General features: G+C 45.3%; 1 protein-coding gene across 2 annotated transcripts in view; it reads left to right on the top strand.

Moving 5' to 3' along the window:
* The first annotated feature begins 4504 nt into the window (after positions 1-4504).
* Positions 4505-15751, top strand: part of PLD5 (phospholipase D family member 5) — a 99320-nt gene continuing 88073 nt past the window's right edge. Inside the window, exon 1 of one of the 2 annotated variants that reach the window (XM_083732525.1) lies at positions 4505-5170. Coding sequence is in view for 1 of the 2 variants with exons in the window: in XM_083732523.1 (XP_083588649.1) it covers positions 4982-5170 (189 nt within the window). In the remaining variant the exon portion in view is untranslated. The remainder of the gene's footprint in view (positions 5171-15751) is intronic. The other variant, XM_083732523.1, reaches the window with a different exon arrangement.

Below are 15751 nucleotides of genomic sequence, written 5' to 3'. Positions count from 1 at the left end.
GTTTTGAGGGTTACCCCTTGGGAGGTGTTGTGCTCTGAGCAAAGGTGCTTCTCTATCATTAAAGTCAATTGGACTGGATGAGTCATAGCTTGCAAACTATAAGAATATCTGCATATGCCTTCCATGAAAGTGCGTGGGGTTCAGAATGAAACCTGATAAACTTGGGCTAATGTGTCCAGTGGCTAGACTACCAAGCACGTCATGGAAGCAAACAAATGACTTGAAGATTTGCTTGTCTTGTAGGAAACCACACAACTAAATAAAGGCCAAAAAAAATTTGCAGTCTAAATACTGTACAGATTTTATAATTCAGCCTGACTTTTTCCTTATTATAAGGCATCCTTTATCTCACTCCTGTTCTCTGGAGTACTTATCTATTGGTATGTGAAAGCCACTTTAGTATTTAATCACTAAAGTAATAAAGCTTAGTTCTGAATGCTTTCACTAGCAGTCCAGGTTTTCTCCACTATGTTAGCTGTGGTTTCCACTATCTGGGATAATGAACAGATTCCCCCCACCCCCAAAAAGGAGATCTTTTTGACAATCTTTATTACCCATTAATATACAAAATAGCCCTCAAGGTATTCTATTAAGAAATAAAATGTAGACGATAGAATTGTGCTTCTAATTATATTCCAAATTATACCCCCATGTTGTCCTCTAATGCTCTTCTTTGTGTAATCTTCATTTTGAAATTAATATCACCCTCGGCTTTCAGGCTGGAATGGGAAATAAAAAAATACGTAAATGATCTAATAAACATGTTTTCTTTCATCAAAATGTGGGGAAACTTTTCCTCAGAGTTTTGATGCCAGTTCCTAAGAGAAATAACAGCAGGGCAAGATTTGCCAAGTTCAATCAGAAGCAAACTTAGTCTAGTTTGTTCATAGGGAACCTCTGGCCCTGTGGGTCAAATTAAGCCCATGGATTTCTTACTTTCCCCATTTTGGGAAATCCAAACCTATCTAAAAGTGGTTCACTTGCCATAGGTAAGAAGTAGACAGCTGTTATACCTGAGACCTGTTGTCCCGTCTCATGAGCTGCAAGTCTACTCACACCAGGCATGCAACACTGCATCTGGGAGTGTTGTTGTGGCCAGCCCAGAATAGGGGGAAACTGGGCTGCTTGGTACATGCATGCATACACCCCAGCACTGGCATCTGGGGAGTGTGGTTGCAGGTCTAATATTCCTTGACCATGCCTCTAATGACCTCTCCAGCCATCTTTCCACACCTACCCAATTTGTTCTTTGTTCCAATGTAGGATCACCAGTCACTTCAGGGCTAAGTGGGGATTCTTTGCCTGCCTGCACCTTAGCAAACAGAGTCCCCCCGCACCTGTGCTGGTTTCAGGGATGTTGGTGTTTAGGGGGCAGTGCTGTTAAATAAGTTGATTTGGTTGCATGGTTAAGTTGGCCACATGGTTGGCAGAGAGGTGCGGGAAATATTAAGGTTAGATAAGGTAAAAGGTGGTCACCCTTTGAGGGTGAAGGGTGTTTCTGGAAGCCAGCTGCTCTGGATTGTGGGGTCCTTGGCCTGTATATGGAACATTCTTGAGGCTCACAGCTGCCTGAAGCTGTGGATCCCAGGAGGTGCTGAGATAGGGAGGTCTCCTTACTCACCATATTGTGGGGCCCAGGCTTTGAGGCTATGACTTGTCATGCCCCTTGAAATGGGCAGGGTTTTGCTCACCCAATGGTGAAGTTACATTAGCTTCCTGCTCTTCTCATTCCCCCCTGCATATATTTTAAATAAAATGTGGCCCTAGTTCAACCTGTGACTTGTGTCTTGTTTCTTTAATCCTGGGTCTGATTAAGACATCTTTATTCCCCTTTGTATGAAATGATGATTTACTGCTTTGAACTACTGTTTGTGTAATCTCTCTCTCTCTCTGTGTGTGTGTGATATGAATGTATTCACTCTTATGGAAATATTTAATCTTGCAAGTTGTTGTTTTACTATACAGTAGTAGCAGTAGTATTTATTGAATTTTAATTGTATTTTATCATTTTATGAGGGATGTGGGTGGCACTGTGGGTTAAACTACAGAGCCTAGGGCTTGCCGATCAGAAGGTCAGTGGTTTGAATCCCCGCGACGGGGTGAGCTCCCGTTGCTCAGTCCCTGCTCCTGCCAACCTAGCAGTTCGAAAGCACAAAGTGCAAGTAGATAAATAGGTACCACTCTGGCGGGAAGGTAAACGGTGTTTCCGTGCACTGCTCTGGTTCGCCAGAAGCGGCTTAGTCATGCTGGCCACATGACCCGGAAGCTGTACACCGGCTCCCTCGGCCAGTAAAGCGAGATGAGCACCGCAACCCCAGAGTCGTCTGTGACTGAACCTAATGGTCAGGGGTCCCTTTACCTTTACCTTTATCATTTTATGACTGTGAGCTATCACAGAACAATGCTATTGGGCAGCCTTATACAAATCTAGTAAGTAAGCAAGCAAGCAAGCAAGCATGTTAATTAATATGACCAGCTCTGTTGCCATCATGCCATTACTTCATCTTCCTGTTTTTTAAAAAAAGCTTTTCAATTATTCTTCATGTCATACATTTTGCAATCATCCTTCAGTTTAATTCCTAAATCTTAAGTAGTCATATTTTGGCCACAAAAGATGCGTAAATAGCTACTGCTGGTGACTTTCTTTCTTTCTTTTTTGCTACATGTTCTAAAGGTATGCACTGACCACAAAATTTGACTTGTATCTGTGGCTCTGGGAAGGAGACTAATCTGTTTTGGAACTACTGTACTCTGAATCTTTCCAGTTCAGCTTGTTATTTAGGACCAAATTACATCTGTTAAAAACAAAGTTCTGTTTTCCACAGGGAGAACAAGGGAGGGTATCTCTAAAAATGGCTGTAACTTCAAAAAATGGGTGAAGCTTGCAAGCAGATGTGGCCAGTGTGACTAGTGGTCAGGGATGATGAGAGTGGTGGCCCAGCAACATCTGGAATGGTTCCCCATTCCTAACTCATGGCATCTACTTTAGCCCCAATTCTACCCTAAGATTGCCTCCATTTTCCCGACAGTGTTTCTGTATCTTGAACAGTAGCATCTCTTGCACAGTCGCAACAGGTGAAGATTCCCACATCAATACACCTCAGCCAATACACTTCATGTGTTGAGTTCATGTGACACGTGGCTGTAAAAAGCACAGTTTCCTTTTTGGGGGTGGGATGTGAGGATCTTCTTGACCCAGCCTCTCAAAGGAACCAGATTAGACCTTGGTTAACATCTGTGCTGCTTGCTTGCATTTCTCTCCAGGCCCTCTGTTCCTGCCCCCACATCCAGTCCCTTGCAGCAGTCTCAGAGGGCAGGTGGCTTCTGCCAGTCACCTTCTGCCTGACAGAAACAGCCTGCCCTGGGGGAATACTGACAAAATTTCATCACCTATTTAATGGTGGCAATTCTCAGATGGATAAAGGAAACCAGACAGATGGAAGTGAAATTATAAGCAAATGCTGCTGCAAACACCATGGGAAATATACCTGCAATAGAAAGATGGTGTTATAGGTGATCTTTCTTTCTCTCCACCGTGTGCTGTTATTTGGGCTTCCTGGGAGTCCATGGGAGATCCTGAAGGTTTTGTTTTTCTTTAGCAAGAGAGGCCACTCACATCGTGGGATGCCTATGTCATATTTGGCTTCATTTGCAAATCTACAAGCAGAGCCTATTGGAAACAAGCAGGCTCCTTTGAAATGCACCACCACTAGCGGTCCTGCATCAGATTCCTAAACAGATACTGTTTTCCCCACTTTCAGCTATTTAATTGCACTTAAACTCTGTTTTCTGCTTGCCTCTCACCATGCAAAACTAGCACATCTCAGCCGTTACACTGGTTGTGTGGAAGTAAGGAAGAGTGGAAATGGGACGGATGCTCGTGCCTTCAGATTTAGACATGGATGGATCCCACACGGATCCCTTGGGGAGCTCGGCTAATTGGATGATGTCGATGTCAACCTATTAGGAAATTCATCCACATTTTTAAAACATGTGCAGCGAAGCCGTTTAGCGACGCTGCAACTTATGTGGGCGTAAGCCCATGGGGCTTACTCCCGAGTAAACATCCGTAAGCTTTCACTGTCCGATCCCTTTCTTAAAAGTCCCGGGCGCTCCCAGGTTGCCTATTGCCCGGGCTGCGGAGCCGGCGGAAACTCGCAACAGTTATTTTTCAACTTTCCAGAACCAACGGCGTGGACAGCGCAAAGAAGAGCAGTCGCGTTGATGAAGCTGCGAGGAAAAAGCCGAGGAAGCTGCTGCAGGTGACGCGAGAGGGTCGCACTTGGAGCCTCACCCGCCTCCTTTTCACCTCCTCGCCTCGCTCCCCCCTCCCTCTCTCCGCGTGGAAGCACCAAGTTATCTCCCGAAGAGCCTCTGCCGGGCGAGATAAGGCGCAAGGCGGGAACCTGCTCTGGGGTGGCGGCGGCGCGTTTGGTCCGGAGGCGGGAGCTGCGCGAGGGGAGGCGCGAGGGAGGGACGCAGCCCTTCCACTGCGCCAACCTGCAGTCTGGCGGCATCCATGGAGTGGGAGAGGGCGCGCGCCCCTCGCTTCCTGCCGCCGCCGCCGCGTGCGCCCCTCCCTCCCCCTCCTCTTCCTCCTCCCCCCCTGCGCGCGCGAATGTGTGCCTGGCGCTCTCTGGGCCCGCCCTCCTTTCCGTGGCGCCCGCTGCCAGCCAGTGCCGCAAGGAGCCGTTTCGCGCGCCACTCGCTACTCTCGGCTGCCGCTCGGAGGGGGGCAACAAGCGGCGGCGGCTTCCCCCACCCCGCCTCCTCCTCCTCCTCGGGCACTTTGGCGCCTTTCCCCTCCTGAGCTTCCCGCTCTTTTCCCTCAGGAGGGTCTCGTGGGCTCTTCCGCCTCGGCTCTTTGTTTCCCGCCCCAGCCCCCCCCCCCTGCTGCTTCGCCTTCCCGGGGGTTCTTCTTCTTCTTCACCTCCCGGTTCCTTCTGCCGTCGCCGCCTGGACGTTGCCTTGTCATGTCAAGATGGAAGGCAGGAGCGACTGGCTCGCCTCGTCGTCCCGCCACGAGGGCTTCGAGCAGATGAGGCTGAAGAGCCGACCCCGCGAGCCGTCGCCCAGCCTCACCCGGGTGGGCTCCAACTTCTACAGCTCCGTCAAGCAGCAGGACTACAGTGCCAGCGTCTGGCTGAGGAGGAAAGACAAATTGGAGCATGTAAGCCACTTTTTTTCTCTTTTTCTTTTTGCTCCTCCCTGCTCATTCATTCTCACCAACAGCCCTGCCAGACAGGCCACTCATTGCCCCCATATGGACAGGTGGATTGAGAACCTCATGAGCTTTCCGCCAGGTGAACCGTTTGCACCCGGGACTCTGTATGGCACAGGTCCAATGGGATCCTAGAATTGTAGGGTCCCCAAGGGTCATCTAGTCTAACCCCCTGCAGTGCAGGAATCTTTTGCCCAACGTGGGGCTTGGACCCAGGATTCTGAGATTAAGAGTCTCCTGCTCTACCAACTGAGCTATATATAAACATTGGTTCTGAGCATCGTCTGTCCCAACCCAGAGCTTCGCCCTAGAAAACCCAAATAGGTTTAACAACATGTGGGGGGTCTTGGGAAGAAGGGTCCCTAAGGCTACAATGTGATGCACAATGGCTTGGAAGTAAGTTCCATTAAACTCAATGGAGCTGTCTTGTCTGCCAAGCGAGCGCGTACAGGGTTTCTCTGCAAAAGTGGGAGATGAGGTTCATTTCTCTTTAGGAACAGCAGGGCATCAGAATAATTTGAACGGTCTGGATCACAGCCCTTCTGAATTGCGAACATGTCACCCTGTGTTTTCTGTACGTGTAAATGCTTAGTTCCCGTTCTGTGGACTATTGTCTACTGCAGACCAATTTCACATCCCTTCCATCTCCATGCATGTACATATGGGACAGCTTCAGCTCATAGCTGGGAAGTTACAGTACCTTTTATGATGTTGCAGAATTCCCCTCCAAGCGAGAACAGGTTGGAATGTGATGGTGATTAGGATACCTGTGTTTTGCTTTTTGCAATCCTTATTTCCTATTTGGAGATGCAAACATTCTGTATTCCAGGCATACTTTCCCTCCCCATCCCCTGTGTGGGATTTTAAGGCAGTGTGAAGTAGATTGCTTTCCAACATCAATTTCTGCAGCAGCAATGCATGTTAACTAAGTGGTTTTGGGACCAGGGAGAAGCTGTGGCTGGCTGCAATGAATATTTTATGGGGGTTTTAAGGTGCTTGGAAATATTCCTGTGGTTCAGATGATTCAGAGCAATGGGCTCTTTTGTTCTTATGTAATTTGTAACAGTAAGAAATTGGATGAATGGCACCCTAGGTTAGCATCATCTGAATAGAGTATTAGATGAAGTCCGTAATTACATTCTCCCCCTCTAGGCACAGATATTATGTTTGCTGCATGCTATTGGGAAAGCTTTGTTGGGTTTTACATTGCAGCAGGCTTGCTTAAGAAGACATGCATGCAGTTCGAAGCTGACTTTGTGACATAGAAGACAAGTATGCTGCTTTTATAAAATTCATCAAAAATATTGTAATGCAAGCAAGTTCCTTGAAAGAAGTACCTGTATCAAAACACGTCTTTTGCAAACCTATTGACTCATTATAGGTGCCCACACATTATTTACACTTTGTTAGAAACTGATTCAGTGCCAAATGATGTAATCCAAAACGCAAAGATACAGCAGTACAATAGCTGGAAGCTACAAAAAGTATTAAATTTCTTATCTGCATTACTATAAAGTATTATTTATTTGGGTGAGATTGCTAGAGGAAAAGATTGAGTGTTCAGTAAGAACCCCCCCCCCCCAAGGTACATGTTTGTGGCCAAATATAAGTTGCAGTCATGGTGATAAATGGCATTGCCAAGATTGATCAACTGTGGGATGTACTGTTCCTCAGCTGTGCTACTAGTATACCTGTCTATCTTGATTCAATAAGACTTGCCAATAGTGGCATGTGAAGTTTAATGAATGGCTGGTGGCTTTGCCTGAAATCTGGAATATAGAAATATCCGTTTTCTCAACATTGGGTTGCATCCTATGTTAGTTACTCAAAGTAGACCTATTGAAATTAATGGATATAAGTGAGGTCCATTAATTTCCATGGTTCTACTCAGAGTGCAGGGATGCAGGTGGCGCTGTGGGTTAAAGCCTCAGCGCCTAGGACTTGCCGATCGAAAGGTTGGCGGTTCGAATCCCTGCGGCGGGGTGCGCTCCCGCTGCTCGGTCCCAGCGCCTGCCAACCTAGCAGTTCGAAAGCACCTCCGGGTGCAAGTAGATAAATAGGGACCGCTTACCAGCGGGAAGGTAAACGGCGTTTCCGTGTGCGGCTCTGGCTCGCCAGAGCAGCGATGTCACGCTGGCCACGTGACCCGGAAGTGTCTCCGGACAGCGCTGGCCCCTGGCCTCTTAAGTGAGATGGGCGCACAACCCCAGAGTCTGTCAAGACTGGCCCGTACGGGCAGGGGTACCTTTACCTTTACCTTACTCAGAGTGCAGCTTAGCGGGATACAACCCACAGACTTTTACATAAACCACCTGTGTAGGTGAACTATCATTTTGCAAATCTTAACATTGCCCATTTCTAATCATAACAGTGTGATTACTATCAAAGAAACAGCTAGAAAATTGCAGTGTGGGAACGGAGAACCAGAGTAGCCGTATAGGCTCATTAAAACGTTAAAACATTTCTGGCACACAACACCAGCACTTGTTTTATTTAACTTACTTGGATTTGTGAACTGCTGTATAGTGGTACCTCGGGTTACAGGCGCTTCAGGTTACAGACGCTTTAGGTTACAGACTCTGCTAACCCAGAAATAGTACCTCAAGTTAAGAACTTTGCTTCAGGATGAGAACAGAAATTGTGCTCTGGCGGTGAGGTGGCAGCAGGAGGCCCCATTAGCTAAAGTGGTGCTTCAGGTTAAGAACAGTTTCAGGTTAAGAACAGACCTCCGGAACGAATTAAGTTCTTAATCCGAGGTACCACTGTATTGACGATGGATAGCTACTTTTATAAAACAAAATTTTAAAATGTGTATAAACTTATGCAGAAAGTAAGACGGTCTTGTAGTGTCTTTGGAAGATGCTCAGGCTGTCTTTGACAAGAGCTGGAGAATTCTTTGATATAAGATGCACTCATATCCACATTTATCTAGGAGTTTTCCCAATGCACTAATTTCAGTAAATATGGGATGTTAATGCAATTATTTGACAGTATTGTATAATAAAGCTTGTGTAAATACCGTGACCATTTGAGTTCAATGGCACTAAACTGCATACTTATTCAGTGGAATGTACTCCCAGGTAACCATACAAAGTATTGTAGCCTTAGTTAAACTCCACATAGTTTTGTTTGATTTGGCAGAAGGGAGGTTAGGTTGAAATGTAGACTTGGAGCACATAATGGTCCTGCAGCAATGTGAAAACATTTCCTATAACCTTTTTCAGATAGATGTAGTACAGTACAGTGGTACCTCGGGTACAGACGCTTCAGGTTACAGACGCTTCAGGCTACAGACTCCACTAACCCAGAAATAGTACCTCGGGTTAAGAACTTTGCTTCAGGATGAGAACAGAAATTGCGTGGCAGCAGCAGCAGGAGGCCCCATTAGCTAAAGTGGTACCTCAGGTTAAGAACAGTTTCAGGTTAAGAACAGACCTCCAGAATGAATTAAGTACTTAACCTGAGGTACCACTGTATTAATTGGGATTGTGCAGTAATCTATAATTGTGAATGCACTGTAATATAATGCAGTAGCTGACAGAGGGCAATGGGTTGGTGTCATACCTATAGGGCTCAGATGTGGCCTTTTTAAAGGGCCCGCCCCTCAGTTCTGATTTGACAGCCTGTCTTCTGATTGGGTCTATCTCCTTACATAAGAGGCTCTCCTCCCTTCAGTTAGATGAAGACACCAGAAAGGGAGGATCAAAGCCAAGCTTTTCCTATCAGCTATTGAACCACTCTTTGAGCAGCAGAGATGATACTCGCTGAATGGAGGCTCCCCACAACAGTGGCAGGAGAGGTAAGATAACCTGGGATACTTGAGACATCAGCTGTTGATGCCCATACCCTGGCCTTGTTACAGCTGAGATAAAGAATACCCAAGTGTTTAGGTGTCCCTGGATCAAAGTACATCCTGGACCACTGTGGATTTGGGGCATTCCTTTTCTTTTCCTCTAGGGCTTGAAGGATGAGAGGAAATCCTGATGTTGATTCTGGCCATTATGATACCATGGGTCATGATATCTTTGTGTTTATGGTAAAACTGATGATGGTCCATTGCTCCATGGATATCAGCCATGGAGCTTGTTGGATCTGAAAGAGTAGCCCACTCTTGCTTTTAATAATAGTGACAAAACCTAATATAGCTATGTTTTGCACAGGGGTGGAGCCTCCCTGTCAACATGGTTGTTACCATTCATAATTATCCACATTTGGGGGTCTGTGTAGCACATTACAGAGAATGAGTCTGTGATACATTTATATTGACACTATACTTCAGATATCATATCCAAGTTCAGCTAAGTAAAAACCTTTACCTGATCTCACTGGAATTGCACTTGAGACAAGTTGGTCAACCATATGCTTCTTGTGAAAAATGCCTGTAAGCTAAGGGCAGAGCACACTGAATTGTTTTCAGATGATAAGAATGATTTTCTGATTTGACAGGTTTTAGCCTAGTCAGTATGTACTTTGCAATACACTTACTGAATGATGAGGTCAATATATAGTCAACTAAAGTACTTGTAAATTCAATATGGCTAGAATATGTTGGACAATTTTATCTAAGTTTGTGCACATATGTTCATTATTTCATTATTTGAAATTTCATGGTCTGTCTTGAGCGCTCAAGATATGTTTGATACTAATGGGTAAGGAGATGTTAATAGCCCATAAAAGAACATTACATTTTGTACATTTATGAAAGGTACAAGACCATCTGGTGCTGAGTCATAGAGAAAGACTAGGTCTGCAGTTGGTGTACTACTCACCTGGCTTCCTACCTGCCTCTCTGTCCAACCTGGCTGAAGTGATTTCAGCAGTGATGTTGGAGAAGCCCAAGGCTGTGGTCCTGGGTGAGCTCAATACCCACACGGGGACCACTACTAGCATTTCTTCTCAGGACTTCATGGCTTCCATGAAAACAATGGGATTGTCTCAAGTGGTCATTAGTCAGACACACTGAGTAGGGCATACTCTCGATTTGTCTTTGCCTCAAATGATGCAGGGTGTGGTCTGAATATTAGGGGCAGGCTGTGTAACTCTGGGACCATGATCAGACTACTGGACTTGCCTGAGAGCACTCCAGTTGGAGAATAGCCTTTACCAAAGGTGCCGTGGACTTAATGGGTTGGGTTCACCTAAGAAGCGTTATCAGTGGAACCCTTGTGCAAAGACTTAACTAATGCAATTGGGGCTTTCCCCCCTTTCCACTCCCATGTGCCCCCTGCCTCCCAAAGTTGTTGGGGGATGGAGAGAGCCCCCAGAACAGTTTGTAGGAAGACAAGAGGTGGCATTGTTCCATCTGGCAAGCTGAAATGCTTGCACAAATGGTATGTAATAGCAACACTGAATTCCACCCACAATGTCTGACCTCCCCTATAAGGATGAGAAGCCCATTCAGTCAGCCCACACCTGGTGGCTTATGGACTCCAAGGGATACCTGAATGCTCTGGGGGATGTTCCAGTGGCTAGATCTAACAATCCTGTCAAAGCTGTGCTCTTGCTATTTTATGGTAAAATGAGGTGTGCTGTTGACATTATCATTCTCAAATGCTGCAGAGCCAATTTTGCCTCTTGGTATTCCCAGGAGCTTTGGATGTTGTAGCAACTGAACAGAGTGAAAATGGCAGAAATCTAACTATGAGGCCAATCATATAATCATGCCTATTGTGTTGCATTATTGGTAGTGAAGACAGCATATTTCACTGTCTCCATTGCATCCTCAAGTAGCCATCCAGTGGAGCTTGTTAAGATTGCCCATCAGTTATCATCTCCCTTAGCTAACCATACAATAATACAGATGTGGACATTGTTGGCTAGCTGTGACTTTTGCAAGGCACTTTGAAGGGGAAGTTGCTCATCTCCATGGAGACATTGATACTGGTTTGAGTTCAAATCCAGTTGAGGTATTCAATGCTACATATAATTCTATTCTGTGAGGTCTGTTTCAGTTAATGTGGCCTGATGACACGGACAAGGAACTTACAGGAATGAGGCAGATTACATGCCATCTGGTTCCTTGTCCTTCTTGGCTGCTGAAAGGTAACCATCGGATTCAGGATGTGGTGAATGTATCTTCATGCTGGGAAGTAGTGCATGGTGCCCTTTAATGAAGAAACAGAGCAACTATTCCTGAAAAATCCAACCCTGGACCCAATAGTTTGTCAACTACTAGTTGGTTGGTAGCATCCTCTTTTACAATAAATCATGGTATATGCCCCCTATACTCAACAGACAGTACTTCTAAAAGATAAAGAAGCTATTGCATTGCGTTGTAAAGAACATTACCAGCAACTCATTAACCACAACTCCACTGTAGCTGCCGAGGTCCTCTCACAAATTCCGCAAAAACAAATTGGAGATGAGCTTGCAGGATCTTCAAATCTGGGAGAGTTGTGTACAGCTATTAACCAAATGAAAAACAACAAAGCCGGGGGACCTGATGGGATACCTGCCGAAGCCTTCAAAGTGGGAAGAATTGGATTTACACAATGACTTCACAAGCTAAATGAAAAAGTCTGGGAGAAAGAGGAGATCCCATTAGACTTTAGGGATGCCAAAATTATCTCTTCAAAAGAGGTGATTGATCGGATTGCAGAAACTATTGAGTTGTTTCTTTATTAGCTGCAGCTGGCAAAATTCTTGCAAGGATCTTGGCAAATCATCTCCTAACTATACCAGAGGCTACCCTTCCTGAATCCCAAAGTGGTTGTTAACCTTCTAGGGGGACAGTGTACATGATTTTCACTGCTTGACAGCTTCAAGAAAAATGAAGAGAGCAAAACCAACCCCTGTATATGGCATTTATAGACCTACCTAAGGCCTTCAACACTGTAAATCGTAATGCCCTGTGGACTGTCCTTCTGAAAATCGGCTGCCCAGATAAATTTGTGAACATCCTTAGGCTCCTTCATATGACAGCAACCATCGTGGATAACAATGGCTCTCAAAGTCAGCCATTCACAGTGGGATCAGGTGTTAAACAGGGTTGTCTTATCACCCCAACTCCGTTTATTATTTTCATTGCCATGATCCTACACTTTGTCAAAGGGAAATTTCCCACCAGGGTAGAAATCATATATGGAACAGATGGAAAGCTCTTTAACTTGAGTAGGCTGAAAGCAAAGAGTCTTCTTTGATGATCACTCGTAGCCGAGTAAGATTGTCTTCCATAATTCGGGACCCACACGTCCTTCCACAATGGGGACATTGGTTCCCCAGCAGGAGTTGATCACGGTGTGGATTTGCCAAGCATGCCTTCCTCTTAGCATGTTTCTCCCTTGCGTTCTGAGTTCGAGTGTCTTCAAAGTCCATGACACCTTTGGTAAAGGCTGTTCTCCAACTGGAGTGCTCGCAGGCCAGTGTTTCCATGTGCTGGTTCATGACTAGGGGCTTCCAGATTTCACGATCTTGCCCCCGTTACCATTTGCTGATCGCCATGGGACTTTTGGGGTTTGGGTTTTTGGAAGACGCCTGTGCATGAATTTGTTTTATGTATGTAGATCAGTGCATAACTTGTATCTTAGAGCTTCAATATTCTGATGACAACATATTGCGTGCACACTCAGCGGATGACCTCCAAACCATCCTAAATATCTTCACAGAAGCTTACGAAAAGATTGGCCTATCACTCAACATCCAAAAAACCAAATTGCTGCACCAATAAGCACAAAGCAACCCCTCTGCAGCACCACAAATCCAACATAACGGTGTAACGTTGGAAAATGTTGATGTCTTTCACAACCTGGGCAGTTAACTTCCCACAAGGGCCAACAATGAATTGTCTGAGCTCTGCGAGTGCAGCTTTCTCCCAACTGAAGTGCAGAGTGAGGACCAGGATATTCGCAGGGAAAGCAAAATGCTTGTTTACAAAGCTATTGTACTACCAACCTTACAGTACACTTGTGAAACATGGACCACTTATAAACACCATCTTCAACTCCTCAAAAGATTCCATCAACGGTGTCTTCGAAAAAAATCACATATTACTTGGGAAGACAGGCAAACTAATGCCAGTTTACTGGAAGAAGCAAAGATTGCCAGTGTCAAAGCAATGATAATTTAACATCAACTTTGTTGGACTGGTCATGTTGTTCGGATGCCCGATTAAAGTCAGTGAGATGGAAATTCCATTCACACATGCAGGGTCAGTTTCAGAATGTAGTATTGGGAGGCTGCCCCCCAGCAGCTATAGGGTCCCACAGGATACCAACTTGTCTCCCACGCTGTTTAAAATCTTTATGAAGCCACTGGGTGTGGTCATTAGGATATTTGGAACAAAGTGCCATCAGTATGCTTATGACATCCAACTCTGATTCTTTTAAACATCTGAATCAGGTGTGTTTCTGTGCAAGTCCAGAATCAGTGTCTAGGAGCTGGTGGGTTAGATGTGGGCCAATAAATTGAGGTGGAATCTTAGGAAGAGAGAAGTGCTGTGAGCAAGTGGCTCTACTGTCCAGGATATAGGTCAGTTACCTGTTCTGGAAGGGGTTACACATTCTCTAAATCAGGCATAGGCATATGGTCATCCCTGACCACTGGTCCTGTTAGCTAGGGATGATGGGAGTTGTAGTCCCAAAACATCTGGAGGGCTGAGTTTGCCTATGCCTGCTCTAAGGGAACAGACAACCCTGAAAGATCATTGCCAGTAAGTGTATGCAGTACTGAGCTAGGTGTACCAGTGGTCTTGTGTAGCTTCCTATGGGCTATTCTCAGTTTGGTGGTTCACCAAAGCAGCCATGCAAAGAAACTCAAATATCAGTTAGTCATGGAGTGAGCACTATATTCACTTTTTGTAATAAGCTCTTGTTTGGTTATGTAGAATTGGACATTAAGGGCTGTGGTGCTAATGGACAAGAGGAGTGAGTAAACCAGTCAAATTTGGAAATACTTTCTGAAGTTTCAAATGCTTTTTTCCTCATTCTTCTTATGCAGGATTCTGGGATTAGGGGAAGCTTCTCCTGAAAGCAAAGACCAGGCTGGGCTGACTGGGGTCTGAGAGGAACTCACTTTTTTGTCAGAGCAGAAGGTGTCAGAGTGTTGGTGCCCAGGAGAAAAGAAGTGGACACTGGCTTGCTGGGGGGAGGGGGCATCAGCTGGGCTGCTCAGAATCTGGGGCATTGGAAGGGTGCACAACACTCTTGAAAGTCAGTATTGGGACTGAAGCTGCAGTGCTGGAAGGCTATGTTGGAAGCAGAAATTTATTTTTATTCATATGACTAATTCATGGAAAATATTACTTTATTTGTGTGAGATGCGTGCGTATGTATGCATGCATGCACGCACACACGCACACACACTGTATATGCACTTCTGGGGTAGTTTGTCCACCTTTGGTCCCCACTCTTCTCTTAGCTCTTATTTGTGACTCCTAGAAGCTGTCGGCATGTGACAACGGCCACACTCCAGGGAACGTCTTAGACTAGCTGGCTAAACCAGGTCAGGGTAGCCGATGGGTCTCAAACCCTTGTTAAGTTAGGGACCTCTTTTGCTTGTGAAGACAGACTCTGGCAGATTGAGTGTACAAGACTAATAGTGGGGCTAATGGTCAAGCTCTGCATGAGCTGTAGAGGGAAATCTGTACCCGCTGCCTTTCAGGACATCTTCTGGAGAAAAAAAGAATAAGGAGGAAACACAAGGCAAATCCAGAGTGAAGTCTTTAAGAGGGTTGGATGGTGTCTTGTACACCTCCTTCTGACAACTGCTGTAGCCAAGATGGTGCCAAAAGTTTTACTCTGCTCTGCTTTGGACCACATCAGTGAGGCTGGGCAGCCCAGGACCTTCATACACACTGCCCAGGCATGTGCCCTGGAGAGGTCACTTTGGACTTCACCCTCCAGAGGCGCACTTCATTGCTACTTGAGACAGATGGATGCCAACAATATTGTTTTAGAGATAAGCACCTAGTTACAATATTGAAGGTCCTCAATACTATTGTTTTAAGGGGCCAAATTAAGCAACACAGTGGACTAGAGTCAATGTAAGCTTTCATTTCACACACTCCATCTGGATACTGAAAAGCTGACTTTGTGGGGTCTAGCTTCTAAGCCAGAAATCTCTAAGTCTTTCAATGATTGTTCAGTGTGATTTCCACACAACTCAACCCATAGCACCTTGGCATCTGTTGTATCTACAGCTTCCCATGGGCCTAGTATCCACCCTGATTTCATTCATGCAGCTGTTGGTATGTAGGGTAGACTGAAGACAGAACTCACAGTACCCTTTAACTGTAACTGGCAGCTTATGTAATCATATTGTGCTAAGGTTGCTTTTTTATTGTAATATAAACTCTCTCAAGCCAAAACTATATCTAACATCCAAACAATAAAGTGGAAAGAGGTCAAAAAAGCTCCATTGTTGAGGGAGTTGACAGCTTGAAGGTCTCACAAAAGCAAAAAAAGAAAGTTATTTGATCAGCAAAATGCAGTAAATCATTAAATGTCTTCTCCAGCACACTCTCTACTATGAAGACATGACTGGAATCAATTGTGAGTCAAATGAGCAAGATAACGTTTCAGCTGAATATAAATG

This window comes from Podarcis gaigeae (genome assembly GCF_964106915.1).
Source record: "Podarcis gaigeae genome assembly, chromosome: 3".
Classification (NCBI taxonomy): Eukaryota; Metazoa; Chordata; class Lepidosauria; order Squamata; family Lacertidae; genus Podarcis; species Podarcis gaigeae.
This window is presented reverse-complemented; position numbering and strand designations above follow the sequence as displayed.